The 25,585-nt window shown below is 39.1% G+C and overlaps 1 protein-coding gene across 1 annotated transcript in view; it reads right to left on the bottom strand.

The window, feature by feature from the left end:
- The window catches only part of TRAPPC10 (trafficking protein particle complex subunit 10), a 38,230-nt gene extending 13,880 nt beyond the window's left edge, over positions 1-24,350 (bottom strand). Inside the window, exons 1-13 of the mRNA XM_041487861.1 lie at positions 24,189-24,350; positions 14,962-15,043; positions 14,136-14,271; positions 12,852-13,048; positions 11,343-11,538; positions 10,113-10,224; positions 8,428-8,675; positions 6,470-6,616; positions 4,946-5,060; positions 4,378-4,454; positions 2,391-2,482; positions 1,133-1,273; positions 148-260 (exon numbers count right to left, since the gene is read on the bottom strand). Of these exons, the coding sequence (XP_041343795.1) occupies positions 148-260; positions 1,133-1,273; positions 2,391-2,482; positions 4,378-4,454; positions 4,946-5,060; positions 6,470-6,616; positions 8,428-8,675; positions 10,113-10,224; positions 11,343-11,538; positions 12,852-13,048; positions 14,136-14,271; positions 14,962-15,043; positions 24,189-24,267 (1,735 nt within the window). The 5' untranslated portion in view covers positions 24,268-24,350. The remainder of the gene's footprint in view (positions 1-147; positions 261-1,132; positions 1,274-2,390; positions 2,483-4,377; positions 4,455-4,945; positions 5,061-6,469; positions 6,617-8,427; positions 8,676-10,112; positions 10,225-11,342; positions 11,539-12,851; positions 13,049-14,135; positions 14,272-14,961; positions 15,044-24,188) is intronic.
- Between the last annotated feature and the right edge of the window lie 1,235 nt (positions 24,351-25,585).

The raw sequence follows: 25,585 nt of genomic DNA, 5'->3' as shown, positions 1-25,585 counted from the left end.
TTCATTAGAGTAGATTTATAAATGTTTTGGAAAACACAAATTCAGAAATTATACACAAAGTAATTAAGGCAATCAGAAAAAGCCTCCCCATCTACCTTTGGGGAAGAACCAGACTGGAGAAGCTGAAGTTTTAAGACCCAGACTCACCTTGGTTCTCTGCTTGCTGATTGGTAAAATCTAGTATTTCTTGGCAAAATCTTTTGCGTTCCTCTTCTGTTAAGTGATTATCACCAGCTAAAAGGCTGCTTGTTTGGAGATAACTAATGAAGTTAAGGAAACAGGAGATAGAAACCCACAACAATTACAAATCTGACTGAAAACAAGACATTCAAGTACTGCTTTTGTGAGCTTTAGAGAAAAGACCTGCTGTCATCATCTCTGCACTTTTCCACTAGAAAAGAAAAAATGGAAGATTTTCCATCATCTGAGAGTATTGCAGAATCTCAATACTTCTGAAGCAGGCCTACTAAAAATATGATCAATAATTAACCAGTGCAATCTTGCCTCATCTAAAAAGATTAATGAGCATAGGAAATTAATATTTTGACAATAATCCATGCAGTGTGCAAGTTAAAGACACAGTATCTTGCATCACACTGGCCAACATTTAGCACTAAATAATTTTGAGTATTCTATTTTATTCCAATTTACCTGGCTGAGAATCTACCAGCTGTTACAGCACCACTTACCATAACTAAGTCACAAGACATTCTTTAAAATTTTAAGTGCTGGAGATATAAATAATCACTTGAATATTTAGCTAAGAATGCAATATTACTGGCTCAGATCCCTTATAGGCATTTGCACTGATGCAGAAAAATTTAAGAGTGTTTAAAAGTGATGTGAGAATATTCTGTAAATACTGCAGCTCAAATCTAGAAAAGCTTTCATTGTTTTATTTAATAATAAATTTGCAAAGGAGGCTGACGTGCATCTAAAAGCACACAAACCAACAAAAAATCAACACAACAGAACAACCCCCAAAATACACTCTATGTTATCAAATAACTCAGCTGTCTCAGCTCCAACTCAGAATGTCTGTTAAATAAAAGTTACAGATATGTCAGAAAAATAATCCCAAGCATCATTTTCTCCTGTCTTGATTGTTCTGGCTCTGCCTGTTAGAGGATACTTTTCTATCTGCCCAAGCTGCTTCTGACACTCAGCCAGCTGCTTCCTCGTGTGTGTGACCAGCAGTGCCCAGCCCTCAGCAAGGTAGGTTTTCAGTGCTCCTTGAAGATACACCTCTGCCTTCTGGGGACCTTTCTTCCTCCTTGGAAAATGAAAAAATGAGCACAGAGCAATGTAAGAACCTTTGCAGCCAGGAAAACTCTCTGCATCTTTTCTCAGAGTGCTGATGGGGGAGGAACACTGCAAGTAAGTGCAGGACAAACTGCAGTGAACCATGATGATCTTGAATTTTCTGGTAACAGATCAACATATGGCCCTTCCTTGTTGCAATTCACTTCAGCAAGTAGAAATGCAATTAATGTCATTATTCCATATGTAGATATATCCCAAGTCAGAGCAAATGAGGTGAAGGAAGCTCCCACAAATGAAACAAAAGGCACCCAAAGCTTCTGACAGTTAACTAAAAATTTGCTTACTCAAAAATTTTAAAGCAGAAGGATACTTCAATGAAAATTTTATCACCACACAGCAGTTCCATGGCAGTCTTTAACCCTAAGATTACTCCCTCTGGTGAAAATTTAAGTTAATTTGGGAGAATCTGCTCCGATGTGGAGATCAGACTGCTTAAGTGAATATCAGTGGGAAGCAAGCCCCAACATATTCTCCAAAAAAAAACCACTTATGACTCCCAAATTCTACTAAATAAGAAAAACAAAATGACACTGAAGAATGCAGGAGGTTTTCTCAGTAGGTTTGAACAGCAGGGATAAAAACAAAACAAAAAAAACCAAGTGGAAACCAGGAATCAAATCACTGTTTCACAGGAGGGGAAACAAGCACTTTGCAATGATAACCTCAAATATGAAATGGATTACCCTCCAACGACATGTTTCCTTTTTTTAGACAGATGCAGTTCATATATGTAGTTAAGGTAACAACTGTATTTACTACAGCCTGCTTCCTAAGGAGGCCTCTGACTTGTTTCAAAGTTTTGTTATCTTTCCCAGCTTTTTCTCCCCAGAAGAAAGGATCAAGCTGAAGAACACAGGACAGTTAAAGGTAAGAGTACAAAATCATGAGGTGAGAATTAAGGTTGGTAAAAGAGATTGCTAGTTGGTTTTTTTCCCTGAAATAGGGTTTGTTTACATTTTTTAAAATACTTTTTAAAATGCCTGTTTAATTATAGCATATCTTCCTTAGGGATAATATTCAACCTTTTCAAAGGCAATGCATTTAAGACATTTTAAAGAGTCATTTACATATAAAACTCTGCCAAGTCCTTTCCCACAAGCTTAGCTGAGCGAATTCTTCCAATATTTGTGTACATTTCAATGGTGGCATGGGACAGATCCTGTATAAAAGAAAATAAACCATTATAAGCTTTATGTATTTTTGGCAGCTGTATGATTATTTCACACAAACTCATAGCCAGAGACTAAGTTACTGCAACAAAATGCCCAGAATGAGTCACATTTGCCCTGAGCACAAAATACACAGCAGTTTCTAACAGGTCACCTTCACTCCTCCTGCAGCTGGTCATATCCCATATCTGTGAATGCTAAGTTATAATCAGAATAATTATTTTCACAAGAGTGCCTTAAAGGAATTTTGCTTGCATTCCCAAGCTGAAGTTCATCCTTCATCTTTAAGCTTAATCTCCAATGCAGCCACAGTGTCCAAGTGTCACCTTCCTCCCCTTGCCCTAAGCTTTAACAACAGCAGCAAACCTTTCTCACAAAATTAGCAGTTACAACAAACACACTGTGTTCAACCACCCAACTTCTTCCAAAAATCCATAATAAACTCTGGCCAGACATGTAAAAATATAAAAAATACATCACATCTTGACAGGATAAAGGGAAATTGCTTCAAACTGAGAAGATTTTTTTTTTAATGCAAATAAATTATCTTATCTGAGGTCCACTAAGTTTTAACTAATTCTGTGTTCTTGTCCACTGAACACAGGACAAGATTAAATATGGGTATACATAAAATGTATATATTTACCTGACAACTACACAGAAAACCATCCTTTAGAGTGTATCTGATATCTGAATTTCCATTGCATAAAAGTCTAGTCATAAATACAAAGAGAAATGGCAATTCCTCTGGCAAACACTACAGATCCCACTTAGTTTCTTAAATTTAGGAAGTTACTGCTGAGCTTAGCAGAGATCTTCAGGTGCAATTTGGAACTGAATAGGTAAGAGAAGCTGGCAACTCTCAAGGTTTTAATTCTGATCCAGCTACACAATTAGTCCTATAAATAAATGAAGAATAAATGAAGACAAAAACCCAGTATCTTCAGACAAAACGTTTTGAGATTTTTTTCTTTTGATAAAACTTTCTAAAATTGAGTATCACATAGTTTCCATGTTTCAAAAAAAGTATTCCATTTTCCTTCAAGTTTTCTCCACAAAACCTTACTGGCCATATGCAAATATAAGAAATTTAAAGGAAAATTATTTAAGGAAAAAAAAAAAACAAAAACGAAACCAAAAAACCAAGGGAAAAAAAAAAAAAACCAAACCAAAAAAACCAACAAAAACTGTCAAACCAAGCCGTCAAAAAGCAAACACATTCTTGTGACAGTCAAGAGTTTTTTGTTTTATTTAACAACCTTCTATTTGAAAAACACAACCAGAAAAATTTAAAAACCTGAAATAATTACAATGGCTCCTCAGCAGGAGAGCTGAGAGGAAATAAAGATACACAACATTAGAATCCTCATTGTGCATCAATCTATGCCAGGTACAACCCTATTACCCATAGATGTCCCACAGTTTATATATTAAAAAAAAAAAAATCAACAGTATAACTTTAATGATGTAATACTCATTGCAAAATGCAAGGCCAAACCATTTAAAAGGAAGCTGAATTCACACATCAATATTCTTCTGGGTAAGAGTCAGTTAATTCTGAGTTTGGGATAGCAGAACATGACAGCCATGACATTGGCTTTTTTAATATCTAAGTATACATACCCACAGATAATAACCTCCAGCTCATAACTGTAAATATTAAAGTTAATGCAAATATTTGAAACTTGGGGCCTACAGGGTTCCAGCTGTTAAACAAATCAGCCTTGTTGTGTTCAGTGTGCAAGAAATAACCTTTGCTACCAAAACATGGAAATACAAATTTATGTTCTCAATGTATCTTCTCAGGTTTGAAAACTTTGGCCCTATTTAATCTACAGTGCAAACACACACAAAAATAATATAAATAACCAAGACTCATACTTACTAAGTAGTGTTTTTCAAAAGCTTCTACAGATGATAAGGCCTCTTTGAGTTTCTTGTAAGGGCTCTGTGATGCATTGGCTTTGGAAAAAAGCAGGACAAGAGCTGTTACTTACAAACACATTCTGAGAACAGCACCCCCCACATCCCTTCCCTGCTTTTTCTCCAGTAGAAAGTGGAGAGAAAACAAAAAACTAATATCATTTTGCAGCTCCAGGTGCAAGTTATCTGCACGCAATCAAGGATGCTCCATTTGTTTTTCCAATAATTTTATTTTAAATATTTTTCTGCAAGCATTAAGAACTTAATTCAAATTAGTGCTGTTCAAGATCAATCACCTAAATATTGATAAGTGGAACATCAATGGAAAAACATACTTTTAACAGTAAGGAGATGCACAGGTAGTTTGAAATACTAAACAGACACTAAAAGAACTTGCAAGAGATAAAGTTCTATCAATGTGTGTGTGTATATGTAGAGATACTTGAAAATTTGTATTACTGATGTACTTCCATGCTATGCATTTCAGACAGTGTCAGCTATTGAAGGAATTCCACCACTCCTGGCAGTACCTGTTTCAGGGCGCTCTGCTCCCAGCCCTGCCAACAGATCCACAGTCCTGTTCAGGTCTTCTGAGTTGGGTCCCTTCTCTGACACAAGTCCACACAGGTAACCCAGAGATTTTAACTGTAAGAGAAGCCAGATGCTTGCTTTCAATAGGATGTAAAATCAATATAAAACTTCTCTTGTCCTATTACATCATTCCATTTTCATTGCTTTCACATTATGCTGCTTATAGGATCTCAGAATTAACTGTTATTCTCAAAGTATACAGTAACTAATTAAGGAATTAAATTGCATATAAGTTACTGAGTTAAATATTGGAACATGAGCTTACACACATAGATCCCTACATGCACAACACCTAATCTGAATAAATCCTTCTGGTTTTCAACACAAACACAAACAAAGCTTGAGATGTTCAGCAGTTATGACCAAAGATTATTTCTAATAGCTGTGTCTGTATTTTTGAAAACTGCATAATCAAGAAAAGCAGGCAAATCTGCAGTACAGTGATTAGGCAGCTTGCAAATTCACCTGAAGTTTCATATTCAGATGAAAACCTTCCTGAAAAGAGATAAGCACAGCTAACAGTGTTAACAGAATTAACTACCAAAAAACCCCTTCTAGACAGCAGCTGGTGGCTCAACACCCAGAGTATTGTCTTAAAGAAGCTCTTATCTATTGGCCATTTGGTGAATTTTCTTAGAAAACTCAATCAACTACAGAGGTAAGCCTGCAAAAGAATAAAGGCCTCAGCTTGTCACATAAAAACGGGGATGGACATTAACCTTTTTTTTTTAAATTTATTTTAAACTCCACTTAATTTTGTCACTAGTTGCTAAATTTCTTCATTCAGTCAGTTCCACCTTACTGCTACTCATTATCCTAAAATTCTTCTCTTTACTCTTTGTGTTAGAAAAGTGATGGAAGGGAAGAACATTTCTGGCTCATGTTGGAGCTTATTTCCCCTAGAAACATGTAAGGAATATGGGAAGAATCTGATGCACCAATTGCCATTTTAAACAAATCTTTGCTTCCTTTATTCTGATCTCTACCCCGCTCTTTTTTATTTAGCAATAACTCTTCAAGGTGAAATTTCATTTCCCTGCTTTTGTAATAAAACAAGGACCTCAAGGGCTCAATTAGAGGATTATTAAGTCTACTGAAACATGAACAAACTATAATTAAAATAAAGAGCAAATATTCTACAGACTATGCAAACAAAAGGGTGAGTGTTCAAAAGATGCTGGTCTTCAAAAACATCCACAGATATCACAGTAGACTACTTCAATAGTTTCTGGAGTTTACCTTCATTCTAAAATGTTTTTCAGCAGTGGAAAGCAGTAGCAACCTCAAACATCACCTCCATCATAGCAACAGAGTAAGTGGAACCTGAAACATGGATGTCTCATCTAGACTAGACTCAAGACAAGTATTAAATTCCACAATAAAAAGGACAAAATCTGTTCCAGGGAAACAAATATTCTATTTCAACATTGTAATACCACCACCCCAACACATCATTCACTCACCTTCTCCGTGGCATAGCTCCACAGGCCAACTGTGTGGGAAACATTTGCATCTATTTGAGCCCTATCACAGCAGCCTTCTATTCTCTGTAAGACTTCCAAGCAACTCAAAAACACCCAGCAATCCAAAGCTCCAGGAGGAACTGAGACCTGGAGATGAAGAGATAAAATTAACTGGGAAATAAACCATCATCAGATGAGAAAATACTTCAGCAAAAGTACTTTTCTTGATAAAACACAGCAAAACCTCTTGGAAGAGTTTACTCTCAGAATACACAAAGCACAACCCTCCCTTCAGGAGGCTCTTGCTGCCTCCTGAATAATTTATATATATTAGTTCATGAAACATATTAACTAAATCTGATACATTCATCAAGATGCAAGAGAAGGAAAGGAAGACTAATAGGTCTTGGAAAAATTCCAGAAGTCTGAAAACCCAGCTTAAGGAAAAGAGAGTTAGAAAAAATTTCTGTAAATAAGACTACAACTTTCCTAAGGAGACATCAGTTCTAACTGAGACTGAAATGAAAAGTATAAAGCAGTGATAAAAACCTGGAAAAAACAAATTAGTCTCTAAGATTCTTTCACAAAAATAAGCTTATTCATTGAAGGATAAGGCATCTGTCATGGACAATTAATTAAAAAATGGAGATGAAAACAAACAAAGGAACACAAAAAGAGAAAGACGGAGAAAGACAAGAGAGTGATACTAAAATATTTTCAAGAATTAAGATAAATATGAGCATAACTAAAGACATGGAATATAGACACAATAATGGTGTTTCAAAATCCTGTTCATAACCCGTGCAAAAATGTTCCTTTTAGAAAAACTATTAAAGTCTTAAAACCCATAATAAACTGACTGAAGGGATTGGAAAGTCCAAAGTATGAGCACAATGAACTTGAAGAAATAATAAAGATCCAAATTCTGAAAGAATTTTCAGGAATACAGAGATCCTAAGAAGAGAATAGTTTAGATTTCTGCTGTGTGTTCAGTGGTGTCAAGCCACATTAAGAGGTTTGCAGGCATTAAGAAGAAGGATCACAACAGGGATAAGTACAAGCTGTGCACAATTAAGTGCCACTGTCTCACAGTCAGAACACTGCATTCAGTTTGGATCACCACAGCAGGACTGGAACAGCAGAAAAGAGACAGTGCAGAGGAAAACTCCAAACATTGGAGGCACAGGACAGACCTGGGATGCAGCAAAAGGGGAACTGTAGGAAGTGCCTCCAGAGATCTAGAAGGCTACACTTTGGAAATTAAAAAAAACAATCAAAGAACCAAAAAAACTCACAAAATGCACACACAAATGATACTATCTGTGGGAATTACACATTAGGTTAAGAACACATGAAGGTGCCAGCAAAGCATCTGAAGCAGATTTGCAGTTTTTAAATGCAGATGAACAGATGGAACTTACTACCACGATGTCAAACAGGCAAAAGTTAGCAGCTGCTGTTATAATGGCACAGATAAAACTAACACAGCGCCCATGGGATGAGGGCATGGGTAAGCCACAAAGTGATATTCAGAAATAATCTTTTTGTTACAGAGGATTAGCCTGCATAACAGCATAATAACCACTCTGCCTTATTTCCTTCAATACAACACTGCTATAGATTTAAAATATGGGACATACAGTTCAACAGATTGGTAATAAATCCATAAAAGAAGCAGGTAAATGACTACCAGTTTAGAGAGTAATTTTCCAGGTGAAGACTAAAACACTTTAACTAAACAGATTTGGTTCCCAGATGTGATGTCTCCAAATTTCTTGCCAAAGACATCCTCATGGTGACACAATCAGCTGCAGCACAATTGTTCTTACAGTAACATTTTGATAACTCCCAGCCAGCCCTTATTGAATGCTGGTCACCGACAGCTAAACTTGAGAGATCTCATTGGATGATCACTGGATGAAATAATTCACATAACGGGACAGATGACACTGACTCACTTCCAACAGCTTGAGTTCCTGCACACAGTTGTGAAGAAGCTCCAGTGCTCGCTGGGAAACCTCCCATGGCCTCTGCAGGAAGATTAACAAGGTGCACTGCCGGGAGAACAGGTAACTGCGCAGGTCCAGCAGCGTCGCCTCTTGGTTCTGAATCAGCTCTCTCTTCTCCATGTCTATTGGCTTCCGCAGAATTAAACCATTCCAGCTCCTCACTGGCTGGCAAAAAAACGTCAGCCAGTTTGCACCATCTAAGTAAACAAAGTTAATATCCAAGAATCAACCACTGCTTTCTAGGAAAGCCTCTTCATCCTCCCTCCAGAGGCTGTGAGCTGCCTTAGTCCTTCCCAAGTTTATCACGTGGATAAATGACTTAATGTCTTAGCTTCAAAAAGCAAACCAAAAAACCACCAGAATATTAAGTTGTTTGTCTTGGGCTAGTCCTCATAAGCTTTAGAAAAATACTTAATACACTTAAGGATAGCTTAGCTACAGCTTTGGGGGCATAAAATAAGCAGGATGGCTTCTGCTGTGGTGTTAGAAACAAAAAAGGTTTAATAAAGGTAAAATAACAAATAGAAAAACTTGAGTTAGGTACAGAGGTCTGCTCCTGGTAGAAACACTTCACACAAAAGCCCCTCTTCTCTTTTGCTCTGTTCTTTTCTACTTGATTGATCAGGCGGGACTTTTTGGCTTCTATCCAATTAGATGTTCTCTGGTGTTTGGTGAAGTCCCTGAGGCTTTATAAGGTGGCTTTCCACTTAACAGTTGAGAGAAGCTTCTTTCCTTTTTTGGGGGACAAAGGTTAGTTTTGCTACTTTGTCATTAAGAAGCGCATTCCTACACCAGAACTTCCACAGCGAGGTAAGATAACTTAATTTCACATTCATTTCCCATAGGCATTTTGTCTTCATTGTATGTTTGTTATCAGTATAGTGGCAATCAGTTCCTAATTTATTTATCAGCAATTAAGCCTACATGAAATTCAAAACAAACAAGCTTTATTTGCTTAGGTGTTTCTCACTCAGCCAGCATGGATGGATGTTCCCCCACTTCCAGGTATTGCATTGGGTTCAGTCAGCACAAATCTATTTCACTGCAATTACTCCTGCACTGTATTTTCACCAGATTCATAAAACATATCTGATTAAAGCTGTTATATAACAGCATGTGCTTTAGCTCATTAAAATAGCTTAAAGCTATTTGATACTTCTTGCACAGTAATTTTTCTCGAAAATGAAGTTAAATCTTCTGTAGTGCAGATTAAGCACCTATTTCTATTAAGTTTTGCAGTGGTTACCAAACATCTTGTGTAATTTGAGGCAACACTGAATGCACTTTTCCAGGAAGCTCTTTACTGAAAAACCTAGCAGTGAGCTGTAAAAACAGCAGCTGTATCTCAGGCAGATCAATACTTGTGTCATTTCATAGTTCAGGGCTCTGGTTGTAACAATCATCCCATTAGAGAAAAACACAGGTTTTCATTAAAAATTGCTTCTAAGCCTCACAGAGAAGAAACAAAATTTTGGTAAGACTGTAACTGATGGACACTTGTGTTTGCACGCAGCATAAAACAAGAGCACAAACTGCCTGGTGCAGCCTCCCTGGGACTGCCCAAAGCACAGGGCTGCTCAGCACAGTGAAGGAATTCATGCACTCAACACTTACTTCACATTTCAGACACTTACCACCAGCCCCAAAGTTGACAACGTACTGAGAGAACAAGGCATCCAGCTCATCATACTGCACCAGGGCATCCTCAAACTGCTGCAGCATCTCAAAGACAAAGGCCAGCTCTTCCTTTTGGCACACAAGCAATACAGGGAACATGTTATTCACATTATTCATGTCTGCTATTACAGCCTGTCCTCATCCATCCACAGAGCTCCAGGAACTACTTTTTGTAATTTTCATTTCACACATATAAGAAAAACCGGCTATTGGAGCAGATTTCTTCCCAACACAGAGAGGTCCACAAAAGAAGATTAAATCATACAGCTCTGCCAGTAAATTCTGATGTGTATCCAGATCCTGATTCACTACAAGATAATGCTCATAGATCTATTAAAAGTTTGAAATTAATTTATTTATTATAAATGAATAAATGCTGAAGACTCATCTCCCATAATAGTACTGATGATTTTCCCTCAGTTTACACCATGAAAGCATCAATTGTAGGGCATCATAAAAGGATTTTTGTACACAAAGCCAAACTGCTAAGTAGAAAAGACCTCAAATAAGATATATCCCATGTAAAAGACAGCACATGCAGTCAAAGGAGACGTGAGGATGCAGTGGAGTAGAGATCAACACTGTACAGGGACAAGAAAGTTCCAAAGTAATCAAGATCTTTAATGTTATCAAACAAGAGGTTCTTGCTTTTCTCTAAACCAGCTAAAACAAAACTGTATTTATAACAACATAAAAAATAGAATTCATGGCACTCTATGTATGGATTACTTCAAAACAGACACTTTTCTAAACATCACCTCCATAAATACTGATAAGAATCTAAACAAAGAAAACAGCATCATTCATATTAAATAACAATTGTGAGTTTGAGTGTTATGCACAGTAATGGGACATTTACCCCAAATTCAAGATCAGCTACAAAAACACTTTCTAGATGCAATTAATTTGCTTCAATTGAGATTCATAAAATTTTGACAAGCCTGAAAAGATTCTGCTTCTTTAACAGCAGGAAACTGTATTACTGCATTAACTGTATTAAAAGGTAACTCAAACCTGCTGCAAACAGGATCCAAAACCACTCGTTTTAAATCAGTCTCCATAATTCCTGCCACAGCACTCAAAGAATGATCAGAACATTAAAAGTACCAGAAGTCCAACCACAACAAAAAGGCACCATTTTTAAAACTAGGACTCAAGTATTTTCTTCAATATCAAGAGACTTTTACCTGGACCATGAAATACTCGCAGAAGCTCCACCCTGGCTCAGTCCTTTTCTCTCTCAGAGTTCTCATGTCATCTTCAAACTTGCCTAAGTTTTTGGTAAAGGACATGAGAAGCAATGTCCTGAGTTTGGTCAGGAAGGCATTCCAAGATTCCTGAGAACGGGAAGAGTCCTTCAAAGGGTCAGAAAGTACCACACATCTGTAAAGAGATTGATAAAATTCTATTTGAGGAGGAAAACACATAATTCACATATAAATGCCCAGCTGAATACTGTGCATTCCTGACAAATTCAGAATGAACAATATTTAGTTTTTCATTCCACATTAATCAGAGGAAAAAAAAACAAGATGAGGGTTATGTTATGTTTGTTTGGAGGCAGCTATGTTGGGGTTTTGGGTTTGTTTTTTTTTTGGTTGGGGCTTGGTAGCTTTTAAAAAGCTTTGTCATGTGATATAGTTTATGAGAAAAGTTAAGTGTTTTACCCAGATTGAGTACTCTAAAGCTTTTTTTTTTTTAAGTAAATAATGGATACATTATTCTAACTCCTTAAATATAAGTAATGCTGTAGCTAACCTAGAAAAGAAAAGTCTGCCTAGCAATACAAATCAGCAGAACAGCAAATATAGCTACTCCTGGTAAAGATTATACAAAATAGAAATCAAATCTATTCGATCACATATAGTCAGCCTTTCCTAGCTCACTTGAAATAATCATCCATAATAGATTATTGAAATACCTCAATCTGGTTTTACACATCCTATGTGTTAAAACTTCCTCTGCTTTTCTCAGAAAATAAACAGATCCCATTAATTTACAAATAAATTGACTTTTTCAGAGCATCTTCTTTCCTCAGTTTTTCTATCACAATTTATTAACATCAAAAAAATTAATGATATCTCTAAAGATAGGAAAATCTCTCATCCAAGTAAAACACTATTTCTGATTAGAAAATCCTATTTTGTTGGCCTTAATGAAAGCAAGAACAGTTTCATACATTCATTACTATTTCCTTAGAATAAAAACATGTGAAGAAACTGGCCTTATATCAATTATCTCAGAGTGGAAAGGTGATTAAGTGAACAGCAGAAAGTACAATGCCAAAAAATAAACCCTATGGGCTTCACATTCCCCACTCACCTCATTCCCACTACCTGCAACTCTGGTAAGACTTTTGCAAGCACCTAAGCAAACAAAAAACCCTGAAGGTCTAAAAGCTGATTAACATTACACTGTTCCCCTTAAACCTCTCTAAGCCAGGAGGAGATATGTGAAATCTACTTGACACACATTTCAAAGCTGCCACAAACCCAGGAAAACTGAAAATAAAATTTCTCCCTTTATTCTTTGTGCCAGCTTCCTTCAAAGCACAGATCTCACAGAGCCACCAGTCTGAATGCTGGACAACAAGGGAATCTTTAAATGAGCAAGGAATGTCTTGCATATGGAGTTGAGTTTATAAATCAGCACACTGGTCAAAAGATGAAAATGTTTGCAAGCCCAAGAATGCTCACCTGTCACTTTGCTTGTTACAGAAGTCATTCCTTATTTTATCTACTATAGAGGTTCGGGGAAGGATATTGGTTTTGTTCTTTTTCTTGGCATCACTCTCAACCACCACAATCAGCCAGTCCACTGAGCTGTGAGCTTTGAGAACGTTCTGCCACTTGGTGATGTCATCCTTGACTGTGGTTTTGTACACTTCCGTGTCCTGGGATGAGAAGTGGTGAATCATCAAATCAAACAGACATTCTGAACAACTTCAAAAGGCAAGTTTTGTTCCAAAAGAAGGCAAACAGAAAGACATATCAAATGGAATTAGTGACAGTAAGTTCACTTACTGAAAAAAATCAAATGAGATAAAGCACAGTAAATTTCTAGTCTTTTAATTCAATTAATTTCCAGTGTTTTAGTTGATAGCAAATATTGTATTTGGTACATTATCATTCTTCAGATGACTGAAATTAAGATTTTTTTTTAAACATCATTTGAGGTCTTTAATTTGCACCTTCTGGAGCTTTACAATAAAAACATGTTTGAAATTAAAAAGCTGAAGTGTTTTATTCTCACATAGTAACAGAAGTGTGATATTTCCACCTTCTGCACTGCTCAAATCTTAACCTGTTTAAAAGCTTTCATAAACATAATTTTTTTAAAAAAGCAGAAGCACTGTTTGGAATTATTTTGCTTCTGGGTTAGTGTTACACAGATAAATTCAGATAATTCTTAAGGCTGTTCTGGATTCTTTTTGACTGATCACAGATCAGATGTCACCTGTGTCCTTCATGTGGATAATTAATTCAGAACAGAGGCAAACCAAAAGGCAGCAAACTGGAGATAAACAGGATTAAGACATTCCAAATCTTGCCCAGTTAAATTGCTGACATCCACCAGTACTGACATATACAGAAGATGCAACTAAAGTAAAAAAAAATTGCATCTTTAGATTTCAGTGCACCAACGGATCATAACTGAACTACCCTGGCCACATTTCTGTGTTACAAAGAAAGTGCACTGTGGCACTGCAGTATCACTGTAAGATCCTGAGGTTTTTGTGACAAAGTGCTGAAACAGGTTATTCAAATGCCTGTCCTCTTAGTGTCAAGTAACATTACAAACAGATACTGCTTATGGCAAGAAGCTAAGTTTTGTTCCCAGCAATATATCGGGTATGCGTGCTTGTGCAATCCAGACTTAATTATTTTGACTTTCTGCTTGTGCTGTCTGTTATTTTCATTTGCTTTTCATGCTTATGTGAACAATTTAATTTTTAAATTTGAGTTTTTCCGAGTACTTACGCAACATTCTGTCCAATAAATATGAAGGAAGGGAAAAGTCAAAAGGGCTTTATTCCCCTCTTTGGGTAGTAGCTCCTCTTTAAACTGAACAAAGTTGGATTCCAGGTGAATCATCTTTGGAGCACGGCCGTAAGACCTACAGAGTTTAAATAAGTGAAATTAGTGGACAGAATAAAAAAATGAACACGTGTTGTGGGGAAGAGAAATAAACTGAAATACTCTGGCACTGGAAGCCCACAAACTACACTCACTGCAGTTGGTATAAAGTCAACTAAAAAATTTGGTATTGCTTGAAATGAGATAAAAGCTCCTTTTTGAAGAACAGCAGCTAGAAGCTCTTCAGCTTTCTTTCAGTAAAAGATTTTCTGTATCTTGAACACAAGTAGAAAATACCAAGTAAGAGAATTCCCCAAAAATTTTTTCCAATCACAAAACATTAAAATACATTAGATGTATTTCTGATGGGAAGTATATATAATTCCATGTGAGTTTTACCTATATGCTCATTGAGAAGAAGAATTTCCACTTTCAGAACACAGCAGCCAAAGTACATCAAAGCACACCAAAGCAAACCCACAAACCACAAAATCAGGAAGAGAAACACAGCATTACTATCATTTTTCTTTAGGCAAAGTTGAAGGGTTGAAAAGATCATCCTGAAGTGCACAACATTCACTTTGATTATCTAATTTCTCCAATTTCTCCGAGTCAGTTCCTCTGTTCAACTCAATTTATGGTAAGAGCTCCTCAGAACACAACAAATACACATTTACCCAGGTCAAAACCACACATTGAAACAGAATCACAGAATAAAATGTAAGTTTACCTCCTCCATTCCATGGGTTCTCTAGGAAGCTGCTGAGAAAGTGTAGGATACAAGGAAGTAAATAAATTCTGATCTCCAGCACCTGAAAATGAAAGGCATTAATATATTAGCATGTGCAAATTACAGAATGTATATTATCTGCTATTCTACTAATGGTCTGATGTTATTAAGAACATTTAATTTTGTCTGCTACGTGGAAGCTGGAGTCCAGCACTGAACTAGAGTTCTTTTAATCACTCTCAAGACCTAATACAACACTTTTAAGCAGACACTGTTACAAACTTCCTATTGTGATTTTCCACAGAGCCACATAATCCATATACCAGAGAGTATCATAAAGCTGGTCCAACTCCAAAACCAAAACAAACAGCTTCTTAGATGAAGTCATTGGTTAAAAAAAAAGTATATTTAAAAATATTCCAGGATTTAAACTTCTCAAAACAGAAGACTGGTAGAGAGTGGTTCCCATAATTCTGTAGCTGGGCCTACACTGAGAAAATCTGGTTTAGCACCTGTTCTGTGTTTTACTGGATATGATTCCTTTCTCCTCATTATCTGGGGCTGTTGTTAATACAAAACACCTCCCTGACTACCACGCTGTTTTTCAGAAACATGAGGTCTGTTAACACAGTGCTGGTCCCAAACAGCTACATTAAACACAACACCACTGCAGGAGCTACTTATATACAAGTCAAAACAAAATGCAGTGTTTACCACATGAAAAAAAATATATGACCAGTAACCTTTTAACAATATTTCTTAAATTCTCTTAGGTTTAGGGAGGATATGACAAGGACAAGACATTAATTAAGATTTTAACAGCCTTATAGGCAATTCTGCTATTTCCTGGTGGTTTTCCTTTTCACCATCATCCTGCACACCAGAACAGGAAGATCTTCTCACCTTGCTGTGGAACTGGAAGCTGCAGCTCAAGAAGTACCTGACATCCTTTCTTCTCCCTCCCACCCCACAATCTCACATCCAGGCACAACGGCATTGCCTCCACCCTCCTTTAGCATTCTTTAGTTCATCTTAGAAATCCTTTTCTAGTCCACTCTCTTTCCCCAATTTTCTTATATATACTATTATTCTCACATACAGCATTTTGATTACCAGCACTAGCACAATTCTATCACCACACAATAAAGTATATTAAAAAATTAATGTTTAAAAATCTGATTAAGTGCAAGAACAAGCAAAAACGGCTCTTATGATGCCTGGCCACATTAGCTGTTTTATGATATTGCATTGTTGAATAACAGCTAAAAAACAAAATAAAAACAATTAGTACTTCACCCCTGTTTCTCCAGAAAAGTACCTTATGCTTGATCCTTCACCTTCATGCCATCTGAATTAAGTGTACCGTACCACATGCTATTTAAGACCACAAACAAATGCCCTGAATGAATACTGAAACAAATGTTAGTCATAGTATTAATGCTGTTTTATACCAAACTACACCTCTGTGAGCCAAACTGAGAACAGTCTATTGATTTGCAACTCATTACTGCCCACAGAGAGTGAAACATGGCTTAGTGACTTAGCAGCAGCACGATGACCACATCAAATGAGAGCCTGTGAGCTCCAAATCTGCTGGAAAGAACAAGCCACACGTTTTATCTCTGGAGTATAACAAAGAAATTTTTGTACACTGCACCTAAAAATTCAATGTATGCCACAAAAATATTCCAGAATTCAACATCTTAAGTAAAAAGGACTACTACTGAATACAGAGGAACTAAAGGATAATGTGTAAGCACCCTGCTATTCAGACAGACACATCACATTATCAGCTTAAAACAGGTACATTCATTTTAAAACCAGTCAGCTTTTCCTCCTGCATTGGTTTTGAGGGCATATCAAAAACACATAAGAATGTGTTTTATGATCAAGGCAACACAGTCCTCTAGGATTAGAAGAAAAGTGAGAACAGACCTTCAATGTGAAATACATTGGCTGTCTTTGAACGCAGACCAAAGCTGCTACCACGTATTTCCAACACCCAAAGGGCTGCAACATTTCATGTTCTGCTCATCTGGACCCTGTACCTACTGTAATCAGCATGTTTGAGCTGATCAAGCCAAGAACACTAAAATGAAGTTATCAGCAGGCAACACCAGCACAGCACTGACACGGGACCAGCACTGATATCAGTAAGTACAATTCCTTACAGGAATTGTAAGGGCTGTCAGACTGGCAAGATGCACAATCAATTGTGAACTGGGTGCTACTGGGCTGCAGGGAGGGAGGGGAGCCAGCACAGCACAGAGGCAAGAGCACAACCTGCACAAAGAACAGAACAGGAAGTCCCAAAAGATCACTATTTCTGGAGTGGTGCTGAGCAAGATTCCTACGGCTCAAGAGACCTCCAGCATGGCAGAAGTCTCATTCTCTTCTCTATATAGATGCCTCTGATGCCTCAGTAGTTGTTGTATCTATGATCTACTTTCCAAAATATTAAATAAAAAAAAATGGGGGGAAAAACAAGATAGAAAATAAAGAAGAAATAAAGGAGAAAATGCAAACAACACCACTACAGGAATTTTTGCTTGTATCTGTCTGAATTCTATGAATTTAAAATTAAACATTCCAAAACCCCAAGTAACCCTGGAATTCAAACTTAAAGCAAACCCAAAAAGTCTGCTCAAAAGTCTGAGAATTGCTTCAAATATTTTGTGGTAGCAAATAAAGGTGTGGCAAAAAAAAGCCATTTTTTGCAAGTTGGTGAGGAGGGTTTTTGGTTGAGGTGTTTTGGAAAAAAAAAAAAAAAAAAAAAAAAGATGATAACTGTATCACAGCAAATTCATTTCAGTGGGTTGGTCTCAACACTAAGACCCAAGCCAAACCATTATATGACTGTCAGTACCATTCTGTGGTGTCAGTAATGGGGCCAGAGTGTAAATGATTATCAGACACAACTGAAAGGAACAAGGAAGGATGTGTATATATGGGAAGGGAAAGTAATTCTGGAATCCTATCATAATTAAAATCAAGAAGCCTTCAGAGAAGGGTTTTCATCTTTCAGAACCTACAGGCAAATAAGACCAAAATACCCCACAGAGATGATAACTAGGGAGCAACATTAGAGTCTGATAGGCTCTTGGAACACCTACCTCAGCTTTTAAACAGTGTATGTCTGAATTAATCTACTCCCCACCTGGATGTCAACAGACACCCCACAAATACAGAAAGAACACAGTGACTCTTTCAGTGATACCACACCCAGTACAGGGTGCTTCTGCACGTGGAGTGGTAACACACAACAATTAAAGCAGCAATGTTCAAGTCATATATGTTAAAAATAAATACCTCAGGAGAAAGAGAAGAACAAAGCACCTGTTTCCTTCCTTTCTACATGACAAAGTTCAAAGGGTAGGGCCTTTGGCACTTATCTAAACACTTCACATGGGCGGAGGATGGATCAAGAGCAGCCCTGAGGAGAGGGAACTGGGGGTGTTGGTTGAGGAGGAGCTCAACATGGCCAGGCCAGAAAGCCAAAAGTGTCCTGGGCTGCATCCAAAGCACCGTGGGCAGCAGGGGAGGGGGGGATTCTGCCCCACTCAGGTGAGACCCCACCTGCAGAGCTGCCTCCAGCCCCAGGGTCCCCAACATGAAAGCGACATAAACCAGCTGGAGTGGGACCAGAAGAGGGACACGAAGATGCTCGGAGTGCTGGGGCACCTCTGCTACGGAGAGAGGCTGAGAGAGGGGCTTGTTCAGCCTGGAGAAGAGACCTGAGAGCCCATTCCAGTGCCTAAAGGGCCTCCAAAAGAGCTGGAGAGGGACTTTGTACAACAGCCAGGAGTGACAGAACAAGGGGCAATGGCTTTAAGCTGGAAGAGGGTAGATTTAGATATCAGGATGAAATTCTTCCATGTGAGGGTGGTGAGGCCCTGGCACAGGGTGCCCAGAGAAGCTGTGGCTGCCCCTGGATCCCTGGGAAGAGTTCAAGGTCAGGCTGGATGGGGCTTGGAGCATCCTGGGAGAGTGGAAGGTGTCCCTGCCCATGGCAGGGGTTTGGAACAGGACGATCTTTAAAGTCTTTTCCAATCCAAACAGTTCTGTGATTCTTTCCTCCTTGTCTTTCTTCCTGACATTTTGGTAGATCAAACCAGTGCAGCCTTCTTCCCTTTCCTCTTAGGACATTTTTCAGGTTCATGCCTGCCTAAACCCACCAAAATCCCCAATAATATATTTTTTCCTAACAGTTTCCAAACTTCTTAGATGCTTAGAGGCCTTGTCACTGTAGTATCTAAATATATCACATTGAATTTTTTCTTCCTCTAGAGGAAATTATCCTAACCCACTAACTACACAAGCAGTTTAAAACAAAAACTCCTGAGGTCAGATGACTAAAGAAGACAAATATTTTCCTTTGATACCAATGACAAGCCCAGTCAACTGAGATAAAAGGCTTTGAATACCTTTAAAAGAATGCAGAGCCAAGATTACACTTTGGTGTAGTTTTGTTTGGGTTTTATCCCTAAGTATCACTCACAGCTAACCTTTCTGACCCCACTTACTTTTTCACTAGTAAGAAGTTCTACTACTAATCTTTTTTCTTAAATCACTAGCCTGTAAGAAGTGGATCTACCTGAAGTTTTGGTGAGGTTTTTATATTTACAGCTTTTAAAGGTCCTCCTCTCTCCTAACTCAAATTCATATTCAAAAGAGGTCTAAAAACCAAAACACAACACAGCTGAATTGCTATATAAAAACCACAGCCGATTCACTAGAAGAAAGTCCTTTTAGCAAAACTCCACTTCTGCAATTCTGAATCTGTAAAACAGGTTAAAACTAACAAGTATATGCCACTTCTTCTCATGACAAATGTAATCAAATATTTAAGCACAGAATAATGTATCAGCTACACAACAGTGATGCCTTACAATGCAGGCAGGAGTTCTGGTTGAGAACAGGGAAGATGAATTTATAGGATATAGTTGTTAAGTGGTCTCACTAGCAGCAAAACATTCTAATCACTTGGGCTACATCCTGCTTCTTCCTGGCATATTTTTTTATTACATCTATCTACTAGTAACAGAAGAACTTTTGAATCAAGCTCCTCTAGTCCCAGAACAATATTCTTAACTGTAAGTATTTATTTTCACCACAAAAAGATGCAAAATTCTTCCCTTTCCCTCCCCACCCCTTACTTTTATTAATCTTTCTGTTCCTACTGTAGATAATTGCAAACATTTTGTAGGTTTTTCTTGGGCCTACAAAGCATTTGCTGATGGTTTTTCTGCTGCTGTATCACAGCACATTCTGAACATGTACCAGATAAAAATGATGCACACCATTCTCTCCAACGATTATATATAAAGTCCATTGTGCTAAAACAGATTATTGACAGTGAGAGCAAACATGCAAACACACACTATAAACAGACAGAAGACAATATAAACAGATACTACCAGCTGATAATGGAATATTCCACAACTGCATGAAGATAATTACAAAAGAACAGCTTTTTAGGAAAGCTCTGAAAAACCTAATAATTACTTCATTTTGCAGAATTGCTTTTAGTCTTCAGCCCCCTCTTCATATGGATAGAGCTAATAATTTAAGTGCAAATCAGCTACATAAGGATGAGTTCTTTAGCTGATATATATGTGGGACAATATTATATTGAAGCTCCAAAGACTTCCTCAAAGTTTCAAATAGGATTCCTGAGAAGGAAACAACATTGTTTAGGTTTCCTAGGAAAGCAAGCTGCACTGGGTTAGAGATTTTGTAAAGTCAACATTTTACAGAAACTACTCAAGTTCAAGATGTTTGATGCAAACACTCAACTTCCCTCTGCAAAAAAAAAAAAAAAAACCCAAAAAATTAATGATGCTAAAAATAATCCTTCTACAGCAGTGAGAAAGCTGTAAAATGACTCAAAACACTTTGTAAGCTTACCAGGTCTGGTAGCAATGCAGATAAATTGCTACAAATGAGTTGAGAGTTCACAAAGTAACATGAGAGAGTGCACAACCACAGCTGGACAGCGAAACTCCCTAGTGGCTCTGCAATCTAGTAAGACTGTCAGTGTAAAAAATATGGCTCAAATTAATTTGGAATTGAGCCATCATGGCACTCAGTCCTACCTGACAAGAGTGATTTAACACTCAGGGGTGCTGCCATACTGAGAAAAGGGAAAATGCATAAAGGAATACAAACTTTCTGTGAATATACTACTTTTTCCACACTTGGAAAATATAATTGTCTGTATGCCTAGAGAAAGGGTCTCCAGAAGTTTGCCAGGCCTTGCAGAATTCTATGAATCTAAAAACTCTCTGTTAAAACTACAGGCATTTCCAGTGATGTAAACACAATAAAAACACAGCTAATTCACTTACACACAGCTTCTGAGGGCAAATAATCAAGTTACAGCACTAACATGAAAGAAGTGCTGACAAAAACTGCATTTGCAACTGGCATCAGATGTCCAAGACACGTGGAACCTGTCATTTTTTCCCACAGGCCAGAGCCTGTACACAGGGTGCTGAATTCAGGGCTGTGCCAATATAGCAAATAACTACTGCTACAGTACAGACTAACTGATAGATTTGAAAGCATAGCTCTCTTTACCAAAGAAGCATTCCTTTCAGAGCATTCTCAAATTTATTTCAAGGAGGTAAAAACATTTGTTTACAAAACAACTCTGGTATGCACAGTGTTGAAAAGAAGTTCCGCTATGAACTAAACTCCCTCTTCAGTTCTCTCTTATTAAGAACAAACCCTAAGAGTTAACAGGAGTTATTTCATGATACAAAAGTTTACCTGACAGAGATTAATCTGAATCTTGTAGCAAAAGGAAATAGTTCTGTTCTGAAAAGCACCCTCACTTAACCTTCACTCTTACTTCACATAATCAGAACCCAGCCATCCTCTCACAGGTCTGTTTTACTCCATGTGCCCCTCCTGGGTGGAGCACATCCCAGACAACTCCAACTGCCTGAAACTGGAACCACAGACAAAAGATAAACTGTGTTTGCTGAGCAGTTTCTAATACCATGGCTTTTAATGTGTTTTGCAACAAACCAACACCTAGTCAATCCTTTCTCTGGAAGGCCAAGCCTCACCTCTCCATAAATCTCTGGCAATATAACGCTTAGAGGAGCTTCCCTTCAACCAAGTCATTATTGGTGAATGCACTTATTTGAAATACTAGAGTCTCTAAGTACTCCACTTCTCTGAACAGAGAAGAAGAGAAACTAAAGCAGTTACAGTAAAATGCATTCCCCATTGAAATAAAATGTTTTGGTTTAAAATGTAGCAAGTCACCCTTACTACATTCACCAGAGAAGTAATCTCTGAGCACTTTTGCTGAATTAACTTTAACTCCTGAATTAGGCTGTCTCAGACCAAGCCACTCCAGTCCACACCAGTAAAGATATTACTGTTGTGCTTGTCCAGGGCAATAGAATGATTCCCTCAGCCCAGGAGTGAGGCATACAAGTGACAGGTAATGCTCAAATCCTGTCTCATTTGTAAGTCTGCTGCTACCATACTAGATGGGGATAAGAACAAAACATTTTACATCTGCAATGCATGCTCACTCACCACACAAAATTAATATTGTTTTCAATATCAGACAACTGGGCTTGATTGAAATCTGGTCAAATTTCATGTTTGGAAGTTTGAAAATTCCCTTGTACAAAGAGACCAGAGCTCTTTTCAACACCCACTAACAAAAAACCCAAGGTTTTACCCTGAGGTAAAACTTTGTGTACTTCAACAGACTAAAATGTTACTTAAATCATACAGGAACAGTGAAGACTGACCTGCACCACCAAGTCCCCCCGCCACACACATGGAGACTCTCCAATGCTAAATACACATAAAGCCAGAAAATCTAAAAAGCAAGCATCCCCAGCCTGAACAGCAGCATTAACACCAGCAAACTATATCCTCCAAATGTTTCTGATATGCACATTTTCTCTGACTTTAAATCTGAGGTGAAATGGATTTCAAAATTCTTGAAATAGGTGAGTAGAGAAGATTCAGTACAGATCCTGTTCACTTCAGCTTATAAACTGCATTCAAAAAAAAGGAAAAAAGTTTAAGACAGAAAAAACCCCACATTTATAAAATAGTCTGGAAAAAATATATACACACAGAGTTCCACAATTATACAGCTACAAGGTTACAGCTGGATACTTTTTCTAAGGTCTAAGACCTTAATCACCAATAAATGCTTACTCCATAATACGACAACACAACTGTGAAACAAGTTTCTATTTCACAGGCACATAAAGCATTCCCAGTGTTCTAGTGATAAAGTGCAAATATGTATTTTGTTACATCATTAGTAAAGATACTTCTGACTAAGACCAGCTACTGGCTACCTTTTGTTAAAAAAGAAAAAGCAGAATTCTCTATGATCTCATTCACTTTACCTTCTTATTATCAACATTATGGATGTAGTCAGAATAAAAAAGACTATTCCAGTGGGAAGGAACCTACCAGGATCATCTGGTCCAACTACACGACCACTTCAGGGCTGACCAAAAGTTACAGCACGTTAAGGGCACTGTCCAAATGTCTCTTAGACACTGACAGACTTGGGACAGACTTAGACAGGAGCCTCTTCCAGTGCTTGATCCCTACAGAAACGCTTCCCAAGGCCCAGCCTAGTCCACGTGCTTGTTTTAAGCGATCTTTGAGAGCGCCCCTCTACATCTGCAAGAGCAGGAGGGATCACGTTTTACATCAGGACCACCTGCCTGTCTCTGACACCTGAAAGAACTAATTCACAGCTGGAAGCAGGACATCCTGTTTTGTTTAACTAAACCCTCTCAGGGATGGAAGCAAAGCACCTAAAGATTAAAGTATAATGTCAGCGGGAAGGCATCAGTGGGGATCGCCGCAGAGGATGCCTCCTCACAACTTCTCTTAGCACCGGCAAAGCCACACAAAGCTCGCTGGCAGGAAGTTTGGGGTTCACGATTTATTCTCACATTTTACCCTCTTCCCCTAAACACCTCTGAGCACAACATTCGGCTTGGTATTTACTACAGAAACAACCCCAAGTTTGCCCACTGCTATCAGAAATGGGGGGAGAAGCGAAGAGGCAAATCCCGCCATCAGATCCCTTTTGCAGGTGCCCTGTCCCCACCCGGAGCTGCGGGACCCCCCCAAAACCAGCCAGCGGCTCCTGCCTCCCCCCGGGCCCGCAGGGGGCACCGGCCGGACCCCCAGCCCCGACAGCGGCGGCGGACAGCGGGGACACTCACAGGTCACGATGGGCTTGTTCTCCATGGTGTAGATCACGGGGGGCTTCTCCCTGCCCTCCTCCTCCTCGGCGGGGTCCATGAGCGGGCGGGGTCGTCAGCCCCGGCTCCCCCGCCCGCCCGGCGCCATGGAAACACCGCCGGGGGGCTGGGACGGGACGGGACAGGCCGCCTCCCCCCACCCCCTTCCCCGCGTCCCCGCAGCGCCGCTCCGGAGGGGAAGGCGGGCGGGAGAGGCTCATCCGCTTCCTGGATCACCGGGCAGGCATTACCGCTTCCGGGGAGCGCCGCCGCCGGGGAACCCGGAAAAGGGGGAATGCGGCGGGGAATGAAGGGGAAGCGCGGCCCGGGGACGGCATGGGGGAGGTCCCGGCCTGCGGCCCCCGGCAGCCGCGGGGACCGGGGCGGGGCTGCCCCTGAGGGAGCGCCCGAGGCGCCTGAGGGGCAGAGCCCCCGGGCCGCCCTGGCCGGTGACAGCCGGCGTGAATCGCGGAGTGGTCGGGGTTGGAGTGACCTCTGGAGAGCACTCAGTGACCTCCGGAGATCACTCAGTCCATCCTTCTGCCCAGGCAAGGTCGCCCAGAGCAGGTGACACAGGAACGTGTCCAGATGGGTCTGGAATGTCTCCAGGCAGGGAGACTCCACACCCTCCCTGAGCAGCTGATCCAGAGCTCTGCCAGCCTCAATGGAAATAAGTTCCTCCTTGTGTAGGGGTGAAACTTCTCGTGTGTTAGTTTATGCCCATTGCTCCTTGTCCTGCCGCTGGACAGCACTGAAGAGTCTGGCACCATCCCCTTGGCACCCTCCTGGGAGATATTTATATGTATGGATGAGATCCTTTCTCAGCCTTCTGTGAACTAAACAGGCCCTGCTCCCGCAGGCTCTCCTCATAAAAGACATGCTCTTTATTAAAATGACTCTTATTTAAATTCGTTGCAGGACTTCTGTGAGGCTTTGGTGGACTTCGTGGGCAGCTGCCTGATGTGTCATTCCCATGGCTGTTCCCGGCTAGTTCAGCGGGAGTAAGTGCATCAGGGATCATGTTTTCCACTGACTTCAAATATATAAGTGAATATGGCCCTTGAAGTTTAATGGTTTATAATGTAGGGTTTTAAATGCATAGAGTTAATAACACCCCATTACACTTCTGTTGCGTCTAATTAGTGATATTAGAGCCATAAAATTGACCCTTGTTTTACTTTAGACTGAGATGCTATTCCTTTCTTTTAAATTAATCTGCTGTTCACCTGGGTCATCTGCAGTTTCTTCAGAATAAAGAATCCTAAACTTAAAGAGTTTTCACTTTCTCAAATAAAAGTGAGTAAGATCTAGAAGAACATATTGAAAGTAGCCTACCATAAGGGGTAAAAAATGGAAAACACTGCATACATGTGTAAAGC

The sequence above is a fragment of the Pyrgilauda ruficollis genome, unplaced genomic scaffold (genome assembly GCF_017590135.1).
Source record: "Pyrgilauda ruficollis isolate IOZ18807 unplaced genomic scaffold, ASM1759013v1 scaffold85, whole genome shotgun sequence".
Lineage (NCBI taxonomy): Eukaryota > Metazoa > Chordata > Aves > Passeriformes > Passeridae > Pyrgilauda > Pyrgilauda ruficollis.
This window is presented reverse-complemented; position numbering and strand designations above follow the sequence as displayed.